Raw genomic sequence first — 16,345 nt, 5'->3', positions numbered from 1 at the left:
TTCTCTCATTGAGTTGGCTGCCTTTTCACCCTTTGACAAAGTCCTTTAAAGCACAGTATTCTGTCATGCAGTGGTACATGTATAGGGTGCTGCTTTTTATGAATTTTTTTTATGTTGCTATATGATTATCCACAGGATTGTGTTAAATCACATACTTATTCCTAGGTCTTCTGTGGCTTCCTGTGGGGGGTGCTTTTATGGAATTACAAGGGTGATAGTCACTGGGTACCTTGATACCAATGAGATGTCGAGATTTCATGGACTGGAAAATTAAACTTATTTTACTAGAGCTTGTGTCTGCTGAGAGTGCAAACAAAAGCCACCATCCTCCTCTTTCCTCTTCTTTCTGAAAGATATGCCAGGCAGCCTTTCCCCTATCTGCTTACATGTGGTTTGGGAATCAGATTCACCCATGTCATTCTTCCTAGCCACCTTTCCTAAGGAAGAAGTAGTCTGTTAGTGACTTTTTTCCAGGGAAACAAAGTGTGGTAGTTAGGGTCGGGTGTCAACTTGGTTACGTGGTTGCCTAGTTCTGTTGCTTTGGACTCGAATCATTAGCATGTGAAACTCATCTATGGCTAAGGGGAGTGCCTTCTGCAATAAGTGATGTTTAATTTAATTAGTTGGAGGCTTAATAGAGAGAGGACAGAAGATACCTCAATGCAGCATAGCCCAAGCTGCTTGCGGCCCAGCACTTGCAGCCCAGCCCAGATGTTTGGAGATGGAGAAAGGAATTGCCCCAGGGAAAGCTGTTGGAACCCAGAAGCCAGGAGAGAAGTTCAGTAGACATAGCCATGTGCCTTCCCATATAAGAGAGAACCTCAGATGAAAATTAACTGCCTTTCCTCTAAAGAACTGTAAGTTTTTAACTAAATAAATCCCCTTTTATTAAAAGCCAATCCATCTCTGGTGTGTTGCATTTTGGCAGCTTTGGTAGAATAAAACACACAGAGTTCCATTTGAGTGGCCACTAACGAGCAAGACATTCTGCTTATGAAGATGTGACTCCTGAGTGAGTGGTGGCTTTTTAGTGACATGCTGGTCTAAATTTCATTGATATGTTAGGTTTGCCTTCTATTAGGAGAGGGATACTTTCATTTAATAATTAAGCAGGACCCTGAGAAATTTCATTTTTTGACATGACAGTTCTGAAGAGAAATTGTTAATGGCATCTGAAAGTTACTTTTCCCCAAATTATAGTAGAACATTAGAGAGAACAGTTACAGTATCACATTTGTAAGAAGCAGTATTATAATTCTGGCAGGCTAATAACGATAAAGCCTCAGTGTTTTTATAATGTAATATATTATAGTAATAATAGCAATGTAATTGTAATCGTGAACTTTGTTAGGGAATATTTTCATGAATATTAAGGTAGGTGAGTCCTGGTTTTGGATAATGGATTAGAGCAGAGCTAGGAAGATGATTGCCATAATCCTTTAAGACAAAGGCAATGAACTTTGTGCTGAACTATCGCTTTCTGTAATAATTACTTCACCATTTCCTGTTAACTTCACCACCAGCAAACTTTAAAAATGAATCCAATGTAAACTTTAGAGTCACACACTAAAATTTCTAGTGTATATTGTCTGTAAAAGTTTTGATGTAAACTTTCTGAAAATGACATTCCAGGAAATTGGGTATTTGTTTAATCAATAAGAGGTTAATAAATTTTGAGGATGAACAGAAACTCTCACATGTTTATTCCAAGCTGTTTTGCAGTATTATTTTGAGACATGAAACAGGGAAAAGACACTATGAGATTGTGGAGGATTCACTTATGCTGACCAGATGCCTGCCAAATTAATTGAATTCTGCTAAATAATTAAAATGATAAAATAAAGCCGTAAATGTGATAGAGCATTATAGGATGTCTAGGTCAAGGCAGCACTTGATACATAAAATTAAAAGCAGGCCTGGATATTTTCCATTATCTTGTCTGCACATCATAATTATCACACTTGCCTTTTATGCATGAATGCTTTCATCTTTGGTTTCTATTGAAATCTTGATTGACTGTGCACCTACAAATATTTTATCTGCAAGACATTAGGTCCGTATCTAATAAAAGCAGCAATTTGATTTTGTCCTTCAGCTGCTTTCTCATTTATACAGTTATTTTCAGTTTTATGTAGATAGATGTATAAAACTCTCAAGTCAGTTGTAGTTTTAAAACTTGTGTTCGTCTGTCGTGACATTGCAGTTTTTCTGATTTCTAGTTTGATACGATTGAAAATATGGATGAAGATAGAGTTATAGTGTTAAATCACTAATGACAATTTGGAAGATTTTCAGTTTTTCAAATGTCTAACTCATTTATTTTAGAAATAAGATAATATCTTTTCTATTCTATTAAGCTAAGCAAGATATAGATTAAAGTACATTGTGGAAGCAAAAATTTATGGAAAGGATGGTCCCATTTATCCCTTACTATGAATCTCATGCTAATATTAGAAAAATTCAAGGTGATTTTTAAAATTTGATGAAAAGTTTTGATTATTGGAAAACAAATATTTGATTTAGGACTTCGTGCAACTGAGTTTGGAAGTGATTTTTGGGATGCCATCATCAAATCCCTTTAGAAGTTTTTGATCCAAAAGGAATTAAGAACCATGAATATCAAGAGAACAGAAGAGCAGCAATAAATAACAAGTCAGTTTAATTTTTTTTAACTTTTTTTATTAATTAAAAAAAATTAACAAACAAAACATTAAGATATCATTCCATTCTACATATACAATCAGCAATTCTTAATATCATCACATAGTTGCATATTCATCATTTCTTAGAACATTTGCATTGATTTAAAAAAAGAAATAAAAAGACAACAGAAAAAGAAATAAAATGATAACAGAGAAAAAAAAAGATTATACATACCATACCCCTTACCCCTCACTTTCATTTACCACTAGCATTTCAAACTAAATTTATTTTAACATTCGTTTCCCCTATTATTTATTTTTATTCCATATGTTCTACTCTTCTGTTGATATAGTAGCTAAAAAGGAGCATCAGACACAAGGTTTTCACATTCACAGAGTTTCATTGTGAAAGCTATATCATTGTTCAGTTGTCATCAAGGAACATGGCTACTGGGACACAGCTTTACATTTTCAGGCAGTTCCCTCCAGCCTCTCCACTACATCTTGAACAACAAGGTGATATCTACTTAATGCATAAGAACAACCTCCAGGATAACCTCTCAACTCTGTTTGGAATCTCTCAGCCATTGACACTTAAGTCTCATTTCCCCTTTTGGTTGAGAAGGTTCTGTCAATCCGTTGCTGTTAATTCTCAGCTCATTCTAGGTTTTTTCTCAGTTCCTTGATGCTGAGTCTCAGCTCATTCCAGGATCTCTGTCCCACGTTGCCAGGAAGGTCCACACCCCTGGGAGTCATGTCCCATGTAGAGAGGGGGAGGGTGGTGAGACTGCTCATCATGTTGGCTGGAGAGAGAGGCCACATCTGAGCAACAAAAGAGGCTCTCTTGGGGGTGACTCTTAGGCCTAAATTTTAAGTAGACTTGGCCTAACCTTTGTGGGGTTAAGTTTTATATGAACAAACCCCAAGCCTGGGGGCTCAGCCTATAGCTTTGGTTATCCACTACTTGTGAGAATATCAAGAATTCAACTTGAGGAAGTTGAATTTCTCCCCACTCTCACCATTCCCCGAAGGTGACTTGCAAATACTTTTCCAGTCACTGATCAAATCACTCTGGGATTCATGGGGGCATCACTCTGGACAAACCAACAAAATCTCATGTCCTACCTGAGTTTCCAAGTTCAGTTTAATTTTATGAACAGATTCAAAAATGACCTGTTCTTATACCTTTGTCTTCCACTGCATTAAAAAAAGTAGAATTAGCAAAATGTACTTTTATTAGCTTTCACAATGGTAAATGTTATTCCCTTAACTGTTCATTTAGTTGATGGCCTGGAAATGCTATATTAAAATGCCTCATTTTGAAAGGCTAATAAGAAAGAATACCCTGATTATAAATAATGAATTTTAAAAGATCTTGTAAGCCATAAAAAATGAAGAAGTCCAGTTAAAGTTTCTCTACCTCATGTATAACCCATGCTGAGCGTGCATGGTGATTGGTGTATTGTGTATCAGAGTATATTTATTCTTATCTTACTATCAGCTGGGCTGTATTAAGGATGGTGAAACAATCTCTAAAGTTAATTTCCTCATAATTATAATTTGATGGTAGGGATACCACTGTCTAAATATATTTGAATATTTTATGTCCAGCTCTGAGTGTAATTAAAGTTGCTGGACATTTATACATAAAGTAGAAGCCAGTTGTGCTGGTTTGAAAGGAAGTGTGTCCCCTAAGAAAAGCCATGTTTTAATATAAATCCCATTTCATAAAGGTAGAATAATCTCTATTCAATTCTGTATGCTTGAAACTGTAATGAGATCATCTCCCTGGATGATGTGATTTAGTCAAGAGTGGTTGTTAAACTGGATTAAGGGACGACATGTTTCCACCTGTTTGGGTGGGTCTTGATTGGTTTATTGGAGTCCTATAAAAGAGGAAATATTTTAGAGATTGAGAGACTCTGAGAGAGCAGAGAATGCTGCAGCACTACGAAGCAGAGTCCACCAGCCAGTGACCTTTAGAGATGAAGAAGGAAAACGCCTCCCGGGGAGCTTCATGAAACCGGAAGCCAGGAGAGAAAGCTAGCAGATGATGCCATATTTGCCATGTGCCCTTCCAGCCAAGAGAGAAGTCCTGACTGTGTTCGCCATGTGCCTTTTCACTTGAGAGAGAAACCCTGGACTTCATCGGCCTTCTTGAACCAAGGTATCTTTCCCTGGATGCCTTTGATTGGACATTTCTATAGATTTGTTGTAATTGGGACATTTTCTCGACCTTAGAACTGTAAAGTAGCAACTCATTAAATTCCCCCTTTTACAGGCCATTCCGTTTCTGGTATATTGCATTCTGGCAGCTAGCAAACTAGAACACCAGTGTTGTTTGAAAGTAGAATGAAAGACTTCTATTCTGAGAAGTGATAGCAGGCAGTGGGGATCAAAAAGGTAAGAAAGAATTTCCCTACAACTGGGGAGGAATTATTGTTGGTTTGAATTAAGTGTTCTGTGATTCTGAGTGTGGATACTTAGCCAGAAAAATCCTGTTTAGTTTGACTAACCCATTTGAGCCCATAGTGCTTGGCCTGGGGAATTCTGAGTAACCTGTACATGCATTGTAGACATAACATGTCAGGGAGGAAAAGCTAGAGTAGAAATAAAATGGCATTCAGGAATGCAGTAAAAAAAACATGTAATGACCCACATACAGTTAAATTAGTGGAATTTTTCTGTCAATCAACTGAAAATGGAAAAAACCTGCTGTTTTAGTTCCCTAGCCTGGTTAAATACCATTAAATGGGTTGTGCTAAACAATAGGAATTTATTAGCTCATGGGTTGAGGCTGGGAAAAAGTCCTTCTACCCAAGGACTGGTGTTCTGGAACTGGCTGCCAGCAACTCTTGGCTCCTCTGTAACATGGCAAAGCATATGGCGACAGCTCCTGGTTTCTCCCTTCTCTTCTGGTTTCATTTCAGCTTCCTGTGCCTTTGTCTTTCTATTTGAAGTTCATTCTTTTATAAAGGACTCCAATAATAGGATTAAGATGCAGCCTTAACTGAAGTAACCTCACTAAAGCTCTAACTTACAAATGGGTTCACACCCACAGAAATGGGAGAGAATTTAAGGACATGTTTTTCTCGGGTTCATTTGGCTTTAGAACATCACACCTGCCCATTATTCAATTCATAGTTTTCAGGATATAAAAACTAGCCATTTGTTCAGGAGAAGCACTGTCATTTTTGATACCAAAATCAGTATCCCAGTGATCCTTCCTGGAGAGCTTCATGAGACCATTTGTCTACCTGGAGAGATGTTTATGGATTATGGGACACTTAGGGCAAGTGACTCCTGTGAAGTGATAATTTCCTGTCTATTCCCGAGTAACACTTTATGGATGGCAGGAAGCGTAGAGAGGCCAACATTTAGAGTTCATGCTACAAGTTACCAGGATTCTTCCCTCATAATGCAGCTCTTAGGTTTCCTTCATGAAGAATTCATTAATGAGTTGTAATTACAGATCCCTGTCTCTGTAAGTCTGAACTCCAATTTCTTAACAATTCCTTATCATGGCTGTGCAGATAAAGTGAAGGTGGAAGAGTACAGTCTTCAAACAATTAGGACGTCTGGTATTACCGTTATTGCCCTTTTATTTTGGAAAGGGCGTTATTAACAAGCAGGTAGTTGGTGTTCAAGCTTGTTTATCACCTGGATGAAGGGATGACCACAATTTTCAAAGCCCCATAGCATAGTTTATACTTAAAGTTGTTCATGCAGATTTTGTAGTTTGCTCCTCTAATATGTTTATATTTATGTAAAAATGAACAAGTGATTTAAGATGACAAACAGTAGATGCTGCAGGTGTGCAAAGTTTGTCTTATATGTTCCTCTATATCTAACATATGTGGATACCACAGGGCACACACTGTCACTGATGGGAGAGGTTTGGCAGTGGGCAGTTGTTGTTGGCCCTGCTGGATGATTGAAGGGGCAGTGTGGATTTTTTTTTCATTATTCAAACTTTTGATTGTCAGTATTATGGGAGAGTACACTATTCCTTGAGTGAGTGTGACTTGGTATAGTAGTATGTTTTGTTTTTTTAATGCTGCTAGAAATGCAATATACCAGAAATGTGGTGGCTTTTATAAAAGGAATTTATTAAGTTACAAATGTACAATTCTAAAGCCATAATATGTCCAAACTAAGGCATCCAGAGAAAGATACCTTGACTAAAGAATGGGCTGATGGCATTTGGGATTTCTCTGTTAGCTTGGGAAGGGACATGATGACAACATTTCTCTCCCTACTATTCATTTCAAATGGCTTCCCCAGGAGCATTTTCTTTCCACATCTCTGAATCTCTTGGTTGCTCAGAAACTTTTTCCAAAATAGTTTCCTCTAAAAGAACTCCAGTAAGGGATCCACCATGGATGGTTGGAGACACTTCTCCATAGAAAACACCTAATCCAAAGATCCTACCCACAGTTGATTGGGTCATATCTCCATGGAAACAACTTAAAAAGATCCCACCCACAATTGGAAGCATCACTTCTCTGTGGAAACAACCTAATAAGTAGGTCCCACCATAAACAATATTGAATCAGGATTGAAGAACATGGTTTTTCTGGTGTACACAACAGTTTCAAACCGGCACATATAGTAATTAAAACAGGATAACTTTTATATAAATTAAAATGAAATAATCAGTAATATCTATTAGAATATATAAAAATTATTCCCATTGAAATAACTTATTGGCCAAAAGTTTGACAGACTTGATATTGTGTCTTTAATTGGTGACTTTTGATAGTCTATAGTGGAATTTTTAGTTACATGTTATCTTTTCTGTGAGGATTGAGTCTCTTATCATTCATATCATTTCATGTCTTTTGGTGATTCCAGAACTGTTTTTTCCATATATTATGAAAAACACTTTTCTTAAGCTAAGTATTTTAAAATATTATCATTTCTGCATCTAATATTATTGAGGCTATTTGCTTGTTTAAATGTTGAATAGAATACTTTTGATAGCCTGTGGAGTGAAGCATGCATGTGAACCATGTACTTCTGTAGATATTTTGGGTTAAAATTCATTTTCAGAAACATACTTTGTGCATAATTTGTGCTGTTTGTGAAGTGTTTTGCAGGGTAATGTAAAATATAATTCTGATAGCCTTTGTAAATATAAATTCTGAAGCAATATGAAGGTCTTAATATACTGCAAATTACCTTTCTTCAGTGGTTTTCCAATTTAAATTAACTTATGACCAGTCACCGCATTGTTCAGGTCCTGATTACAAATCCATATCAAAAGAAAATTAAATAGACTCTTCCTTTTTCATTGATTTTAATTTAAAACTTAATTCATTTAGAGCTGTACAGAGTTATAGACTTGAAAACTTTGATGGATCTATTTAAATTATATTATTAAAACATTTACATGGGTTGTGAGTTAGGGGACCACCCAATTGTGGCCTTCTTCTTTGTGGCTCAGGACTTGGGGATTCTTAATGTGCAGACCTGGGCATTACTTCATGCAGTAATTTATTTGTCCTCTAAAGTTTATGTTCTTTCATAGAGTTGCTTGTTGTTTTATTCTGTATTATGTTATTACAGACTAACAGGTATTATACGTATTCCATAAATTATATTGTTTATGTATAATGAATATTAGCCATAAACAGAAGACTTATATCAAATGACCACACAGGGCAAAACTATCCTTTTTATTCTTTCTGGTGTTACAGAGAATGATAGTATTTCTGATGTTTTCATTGATATGCACTTTTTTATAACCCTCTCCCCCACAAAGAAAAATAATCTAAGTGCAGATTATATAGAATTTGCTTTTTTTGCCGGTCATTCCTTGTACCCTAATGGCTTTCTACCAGCCGTTTGATTTGTTTCCTTTTGATGAGCTGTGGCCACACATATTGCGTGGTATCAATAAAGTCTTAATTACTTTAACAGTATTCCTGTGACGTGACTCCATTCTACTAGGTTGAAATGGTTCATGGTTAGTTAATGGGGGGCTGGTAGTTCATTCATCAAATCAGTCAAATTCTTGAGTTTATTTGGGTGTAGTGAGCTGCAGAAATAGATAATATTTCCAGTGGCTTTGTCTTCATACTTGCTGTGGAGGAGTTAAACAGCATTTGTGCTTCTTGCTTCAGTCATATGTATTACATATTTTCTGGGCCTGTTGTGTTTTTCTTCTGTTTTTGTCTCTTTCTTCGCTTTTCCGTTGTTTTCAGTGCGTAAATATTTTCTTCTTGTGAGTTAGGTGATACAGTAGTATCAAAGTCCACTTTTCTCTAGCTTGTGTCACTGAATTAATGAGTATCTGCCTAAGAGAGAATTACAAGTTTGAAGTCAGTGATGGTAAAAAACAGCTGTGTTTTTGTGCATAATATACTATTGAATGAATGGAATGTTATGCTTACTCACTTAAAAGACCCCTCACAACACTTCTATACAGGCTAGTTAGGCAGATTTTCAAGCATTTGACTGATACTGGCCAAGAAACTATTTTCAGAAAATTAATAACAGTTGTAAATTGATCAGGAAGAATGAAAGAAAGGTGGGAAACTGTTACTTCTCAACCATGTGCCAGGGATTATGATATGTACTTCTGGAATAATAATTTCTGGGCGTTAAATGGGAGATTGTTCTATTAAATCGTACACTTACCATTCCCAACCCTCCGTTGGTATTTTATCCGTTTAGATGATCTTGGAATCAATGTTTGTTCATGTTAAAATTGATTCCCAAAGTTTAATAATTTTATGTTCTACGAAAATACTCCTGTGGTAGATTTTTTTTGTAAAGATGATCAGCCGTTTATGATATATATATATATTCCTTCATTGTTAGAATTCTGATTCTACCTTTTAATACCAAGATTCATTATTTTATTTTGTTGGTGAAGTGGATTTCAACTTGTATAAAACTGACATTCTAAATGAGTACTCGAATTAAACATTAAAGTGAAAACTTGCCTGAAATTTCATCATAATTAAAACAGTGCTCCTTGTATTTATTGTTTCTATTTAGGTTTTTTCCCAAGCAGCTCTCAAGGCTGTGATGCATTTCTTCGTCACAAGATGACACTGATATCTCCCTCAGTATTGAAGAAATATGGTATACCCTTTGACAAGGTATATTTGTATTACTCATCAACAAATACATTTTGTGTGTGTGTGTTTTGTTTTCACAAAACAGTTTAGCATAAGCTACCATATCCTTCACGTCAAACACGATTTTTAAGAAGTGGCCAGAAAAATTCACACTCATGTTTTATAACATCAGTTATTTATCTAAATGCTAATTTGAACATTTTATTTCAGGTTATATTTACTGGAGATGTATCCTGAAATAGATACATTATTTAATAGAGATTTCATGCTATTATAGTTCTTATAATATAATAACTTATAATAAAACTGAAAACAAAACGTAGCAATTTTACCTTAAAGATGGAGTCTTTTATATGAGCGACATAATTTAAGCGTACGTGATCTATTTTTTTAAAAAAGAAGTCAGAGCAATTACTATTATCAATTAGGTTGGGTAGTATAGATTACAGTACTGCTATGTTGCCTCATGACACATGTAGACATAATACAGTTGAGACTTCATTATGGCCAAAATTGCCTGATGATTTAATAAATAAAATTGCTTAATTTATTAAGTTCTGCTTAAATTCTTTACATACTAGTACAAACAGTTCTTTTGGCCCATGGGCAGTTATATGGTCAGAATTTTGGTACAGAGTATGAGCATTTTTATGTGAAGAAGCCAAAATGAAAAAAACTCTGACTGTAACAGCTCTCTCTGTCGGAGGAGGATTAAATACTAAGTTACTTGCAGAAACATTAAAAACAGCCCCACTCTCCTAACTTTTGACTTTTCTTCTCATAATCCTTGCTGTTTTCCACTTTAGCAGCTTTTCACTTTTGTCTAAATCTTTACCTGTATTTATAATTTTTTTTTTGTATTTTACCTGTGTTTAATCTTAAGCCCTTAAAGTGTTCCCCTCCCTTTTTTTCCCCTTTGTTTGAAGTGGAATTTTTCCAAGTGTTATGAATCATTCTTCAGCACAGCCACTCCCCCATTGTCTGAGGTTGTAGGTTTACTCACAAATGGTCTATGCAGGAGTTGTGCATGAAGCGTATTTATCTTATGATGAGGATGCTGTCATCACTGGTTTACTAGTACACTTTGATCTATGAAATAAATAGTCCCCCCAAGATGTTCAGTATGGTGAATATCCAGAGGTGCTGAGAGGACTTGTAGGTATAGAGGGCAGATACTGTGCTCCTCAGAGGGGCCCCTGATGCTATGGAATTTTTTTCTCTTGTAAAACCTTCTGGGTGCCAGGCTTTTCCAGAGTCTGGGGATGCAGCAGCAGTAGCGCTTCCTCATGTTGTTTGCACAACCTCCATTTTGTTTTTATTTAAGCTGGGGAAAATAAAAGGCTAAACAGAAAGAGTGGACTAAAGGACAGAGAAACTTTCCTTGGGGGTTGAGGGCTGCTGATAGGTATTGATCTAGTTAGTCTTTGGAAAGGGGGTTTCCTGCTATGTGAAGTAGCAAGACTGTAGGATTGGTTCGAGTACAAGTGTTTCAGGGTCAGATAATGAAAAAATAAAGATTATATTAGTTCATTTGAAGGAATGGCTAATGAATTTGAATATTTACCATCAAGTAGGTAATTTTAAAAAAAGAAATAACACTAAAAAATATACCTTATTTTTCTATAGCCCCTGGTATATTATTTGTTGCTTTGGTGATTATAAAATAACCAAATATGTCTTCAATTTTAAAATAAAAGAATAGAATACTTGTGTTCCATGCTTGCTTTTACTTTACTGATTTATTTACCCAAGTTGTTTAATTGTATTTAAAGATGAATACCACAAATATGTATCTATGTCTATTTGAATACATCTCTCTCTCTGTCTCTTTCTCTCTCTCTATATATGTATAAATTCTTTGATAGAAGTTTTATATATGGTTAAAGGAATATAGTTAAATTTAATGTTAACTAAGAATTTTGAAAAAGCTAATTTGATGAATGCCATTAACTTTACTCTTTACCAAGAAGAATTCATAATATAGCTTGTCTAGCTTGCATTCTCAAAGTTTTTATAACACAGTTATGTAATATGTTCTTAGACAGCTTGGGTAGTAACTCATTAAAATATATGCATTAATAGGTAATATGAACAAGTTTATTGAATACTTTAGAGCAAAGACATTTTCAAATAAAGTATAAAATCTTTAATTTGTGGATCGAATGATTGAGCAAAATGCTAGAAAATCACACCGTGTTTGTTTTTTAAAGTTTTAAAATTTCCAGAAAAACCCTATTAAAGGATCAAGTAAAAGAGGGTTGGGGGAAGTTTTTTATGTTGTTCTACCTCTTGTATCATTTCATTTTCTTCTTAAATTTTTACAAGATATACCTTTAATTGTATTCACAATTTGTAAAGTCTTACCCCTCGAAAATGTGTATTTTCTATCGTGCAGATCACCCAAGAGGCTGGAGAATTTATGATCACTTTTCCATATGGCTACCATGCTGGTTTTAATCATGGTTTCAACTGTGCAGAATCTACAAATTTTGCTACTGTCAGGTGGATTGACTATGGAAAAATTGCTAAATTGGTGAGTTATTGTTCAAAAATAAAGTGTAAATTAAGTTTGTATCCCTGTTACTGTAGTTGGGAACTTAACATCATGTGCAGTGTGTAGTTTTTCCTTGTCACACTCTGTGTCTCTCACCATAGTGATTTATTTCAGGCTATATTTATTTTATGTGGGTTATATTACCATTTGCAGCTAAAATTTTTCATATTTCTATTTTGACGCTTATATGAAACAATTTACCTGGAGGAGTAATTTTGTGCAGCTGATGTTTGCTTTCTCTCTAAAGGTCAATAATTATTTTTGCTAAACATTTCCAGGGGCTCAGTTTAGCTCCATCTTAGGCAGACTTGGTTCTTTGCTGGTTTGAGTTCAGTCCACAGCTTAGAAAGCAACTATTTAGCATCTTTCTTCAAACTTGGTAAAATTGGAACAACAAGGGGTTGAGGTATGATAGTAGGAAGAAATGGTTAAGACTCCCATTAGTGCAGAAATGAGTTTATTGTGTTTTTTTAAATTTTTATTAATAAAACCAATCAACATATAATATGAACATTCTTTTTTTATCACATAGTTGTGTATTCATCATCATGATCATTTCTAAGAACATTTGTATCAGTTCAGAAAAAGAAATAAAAAGACAACAGAAAAAAATTCATACATACCATACCTCTTACCCCTCCCTTTCATTGATTACTAGCATTTCAATCCACTAAATTTAACATTTCTTCCTCCTATTATTTATTTATTTTTAGTCCATATGTTTTACTCATCTGTCCATAAGGTAGATAAAAGAAACATCAGACACAAGGTTTTCACAATCATATAGTCACATGATGAAAGCTATATCAGTAGTATACAATCATCTTCAAGAAACATGGTTGCTGGAACACGGCTCTGTATTTTTAGGCAGTTCCCTCCAGCCTCTCTGTTATGCCTTAACTAAAAAGGTGATATCTATTTAATGCGTAAGATTAACCTCTAGGATAACCTCTTGTCTCTGTTTGGAATCTCTCAACCTTTGACACTTTATTTTGTCTCATTTCACTCTTTCCCCTTTCAGTCGAGAAGGTTTTCTTAATCCCTTGGTGCTGAGTCCTAGCTCATCCTAGGATTTCTGTCCCATGTTGCCAGGAAGGTCCACACCACTGGGAGTCATTTCCCATGTAGACAGGGGGAGGGCAGTGAGTTTGTTGTGTTGGTTGAGAGAGAGAGGCCACATCTAAGCAACAAAAGAGGTTCTCTGGGGTGACTCTTAGGCCTAATTTTAAGTAGTCTTGACCTGTCCTTTGCGGGGTTAAATTTCATATGGACAACCCCCAAGATTGGGGGCTCAGCCTATTGCTTTGGTTGTCCCCACTGCTTGTGAGAATATCAAGAATAATCCACTCGGGGAAGTTGAATTTTCCTCCTTTCTCACCGTTCTCCCAAGGGGACTTTGCAAATACTTTTTTATCTACTGTTCAAATCACTCTGGGATTTATTGGAGCATCACTCTGGGCAAACCTACAAAATCTCATGCCCTACTCAAGTTTTCATGTACTTATGGTGCTCAATTAAGCTGTCGACATCAGTTATATTAAGAAATGGCACTAGACAAAATATAAATTTTGTGGCAGATAAACATTTTTTGCTTTAGTCTCACACATAAGTTAGTTTTAAAATATTATTTACCATCTATTTTCAACACCCTGGAGTAATGACATTACTTCCTTCTTCCTCATGCAAAAGCATTTTAAATTTGTACATTTAGTCACTATCTTTATACACTCTAGGCATTCCTAGATTATACCATCTCAGTCTTTTTCATCTATTTTTCTTCTGATTTCATTTGTGCCCCTAGCCCTTCTCCCTCTATCATTCTCACATTCAGCTTTATACTGTGTTCTAACATAATTGTATTATAGTTAGGTAGTATTGTGCTATCCATTTCTGAGTTTTGACAATCAGTCTTGTTGCACAATCTGTATCCCTTCATCTCCAGTTACCCAATATCTTACCCTATTCCTATCTCCTGATGGTCTCTGTTATCAATGAAATTCTCCAGGTTTATTCACTAATGTCAGTTCATATCATTGAGACTATAGTATTTGTCCTTTTGTTTCTGGCTAATCTCACTCAGCATAATGTCCTTAAGGTCTGTCCATGTTTTCACATACTTCATCACTTTATTCTGTCTTACAGCCGCATAATATTTCATCGTATGTATATACCACAGCTTGTTTAGCAACTTGTCTGTTGATGGACATTTTAGCTGTTTTCATCTCCTTGCAATTGTAAATAATGCTGCTGTAAGCACTGGTGTGCAAATGTCTGTTTGTGTGCTTGCTCTTGTCCTCTGAGTAGATAGCTAGCAATGGTATTCCCAGGTCATATGGCAATTCTATTCTTAGCTTCCTGGGTACCCGCAAAACTTTTTTTTGATTTGCATTTCCCTAATAGCCAGAGAAGCTGAACATCTTTTTCTGTGCCTTTTGGCCATTTGTATTTCCTTATTTGAGAAGTGTCTGTTCATGTCTTTTACCCATTTTGTAATTGGATTGTTTGTCTTTTTCTTATTGAATTGAACAGTCTCTTTATATATTCTGGATACTGGACCTTCATCTGATATATCATTTCCAAATATTGTCTCCCATTGTGAAGGCTGTCTTTTTACTTTCTTGACAAAGTTCTTTAATGCACAAAAATGTTTAATTTTGAGGCTTTCCCATTTTTCTATTTCTTTATTCACTGCTTGTGCTTTGGGTGTAAGATCTAGGAAACCGCCTCCTATTATAAGATTTATAAGATATTTCCCTACATTTTCTACTAACAGTTTTATGGTCTTAGATCTAGTGTTTAGGTCTTTGATCCATTTTGAGTTAATTTTTGTATAGGCTGTGAGATATGGATCCTCTTTCATTCCTGTGCATGTGGATGTCTATTCTCCAGGTACGATTTATTGAAAAGACTGTTCTGTTCCAGGTGAGTTGGCTTGACTGCCTTATCAATTGTCCATAGATGAGAAGGTCTATATCTGAACACTGTATTCAATTCCATTGGTCGGTATATCTGCCTTATGCCAGTATCATGCTGTTTTGACCACTGTAGCTTCATAATACGCCTTAAAGTCAAATAGTGTGAGACCTCCGACTTCATTTTTCTTTCTCAGGATATTTTTAGCTATTCAGGGCACCCTGCCCTTCAAGATAAATTTGGCTATTGGTTTTTCTATTTCTGAGAAGTAAGTTTTTGGGATTTTAATTGGTGTTGCATTTAATCTATAAATAAATTTAGTTATAATTGATGTCTTAACTACATTTAGATTTCCAATCCATGAACATGGTATGCCCTTCCATTTATTTAGGACTTCTGTGATTTCTTTTAGCACTTTCTTGTGGTTCTTTATATAGGTCTTTTGTATCCTTAAATTTGTTCCTAAATGTTTTTTTGTTCCAGTTGCAATTGTAAATGGAATTTTTTCTTTATTTCCCCTCAGATTGCTCATTACTATTTTATGGAAACACTGTAGACTTTTGAGTGTTGATCTTGTAACCTGCCACTTTGCTGTTTTTATTTATTAGCTCTAGTAGTTTTGCTGTGGATTTTTCAGGGTTTTCAACATACATTATCATAGCATTTGAAACAGTGAGAGTTTTGCTACTTTCTTTCCAATTTTGATGCTTGTATTTCTTTTTTTTTTTCTGTCTAGAACTTCGAACACAGTGTTGAATGGCAGTGGTGACAGTAGACATCCTTGCCTTGTTCCTGATCTTTGAGGGAAAGTTTTCAGTTTTTCTCCATTGAGGATGATGTTATCTGTGGGATTTCATATATTCCCTTTATTATGTTAAAGGGAGTTCCCTTCTATCCTTATCCTTTGTAGTATTTTCAACAAGAAGGGATGTTGAATTTTGTCAGATGCCTTTTCTGCGTCAGTTGAAATGATCATGTGGTTTTTCTACTTTGATTTATTGATATGGTGTATTACATTAATTGAAACAACCTTGCATCCTTGCGATGAATCCTACTTGGTCATGGTGTATAATTCTTTTAATGTGCTGCTGAATTTGATTTGCAAGAATTTTGTTGAAGGTTTTTGCATCTGTATGCATTAGAGACAT

At 35.4% G+C, this 16,345-nt stretch overlaps 1 protein-coding gene across 8 annotated transcripts in view; it reads left to right on the top strand.

Moving 5' to 3' along the window:
- The window catches only part of KDM4C (lysine demethylase 4C), a 596,944-nt gene that overhangs the window by 217,420 nt on the left and 363,179 nt on the right, over window positions 1-16,345 (top strand). For 5 of the 8 annotated variants that reach the window (XM_077148206.1, XM_077148204.1, XM_077148205.1 and 2 more), the window contains 2 exons: window positions 9,648-9,751; window positions 12,126-12,263. In XM_077148206.1, coding sequence (XP_077004321.1) covers window positions 9,648-9,751; window positions 12,126-12,263 — 242 coding nt within the window. Of the gene's footprint in view, window positions 1-4,923; window positions 5,046-9,647; window positions 9,752-12,125; window positions 12,264-16,345 lie in introns of those variants that run through there. The other 3 variants (XM_077148208.1, XR_013170444.1, XM_077148211.1) reach the window with 3 other exon arrangements.

The sequence above is a fragment of the Tamandua tetradactyla genome, chromosome 2, assembly GCF_023851605.1.
Source record: "Tamandua tetradactyla isolate mTamTet1 chromosome 2, mTamTet1.pri, whole genome shotgun sequence".
Taxonomy (NCBI): domain Eukaryota; kingdom Metazoa; phylum Chordata; class Mammalia; order Pilosa; family Myrmecophagidae; genus Tamandua; species Tamandua tetradactyla.
Note: the sequence above shows the minus strand (reverse complement) of the source record. Positions and strands in the feature narration are given on the sequence as shown.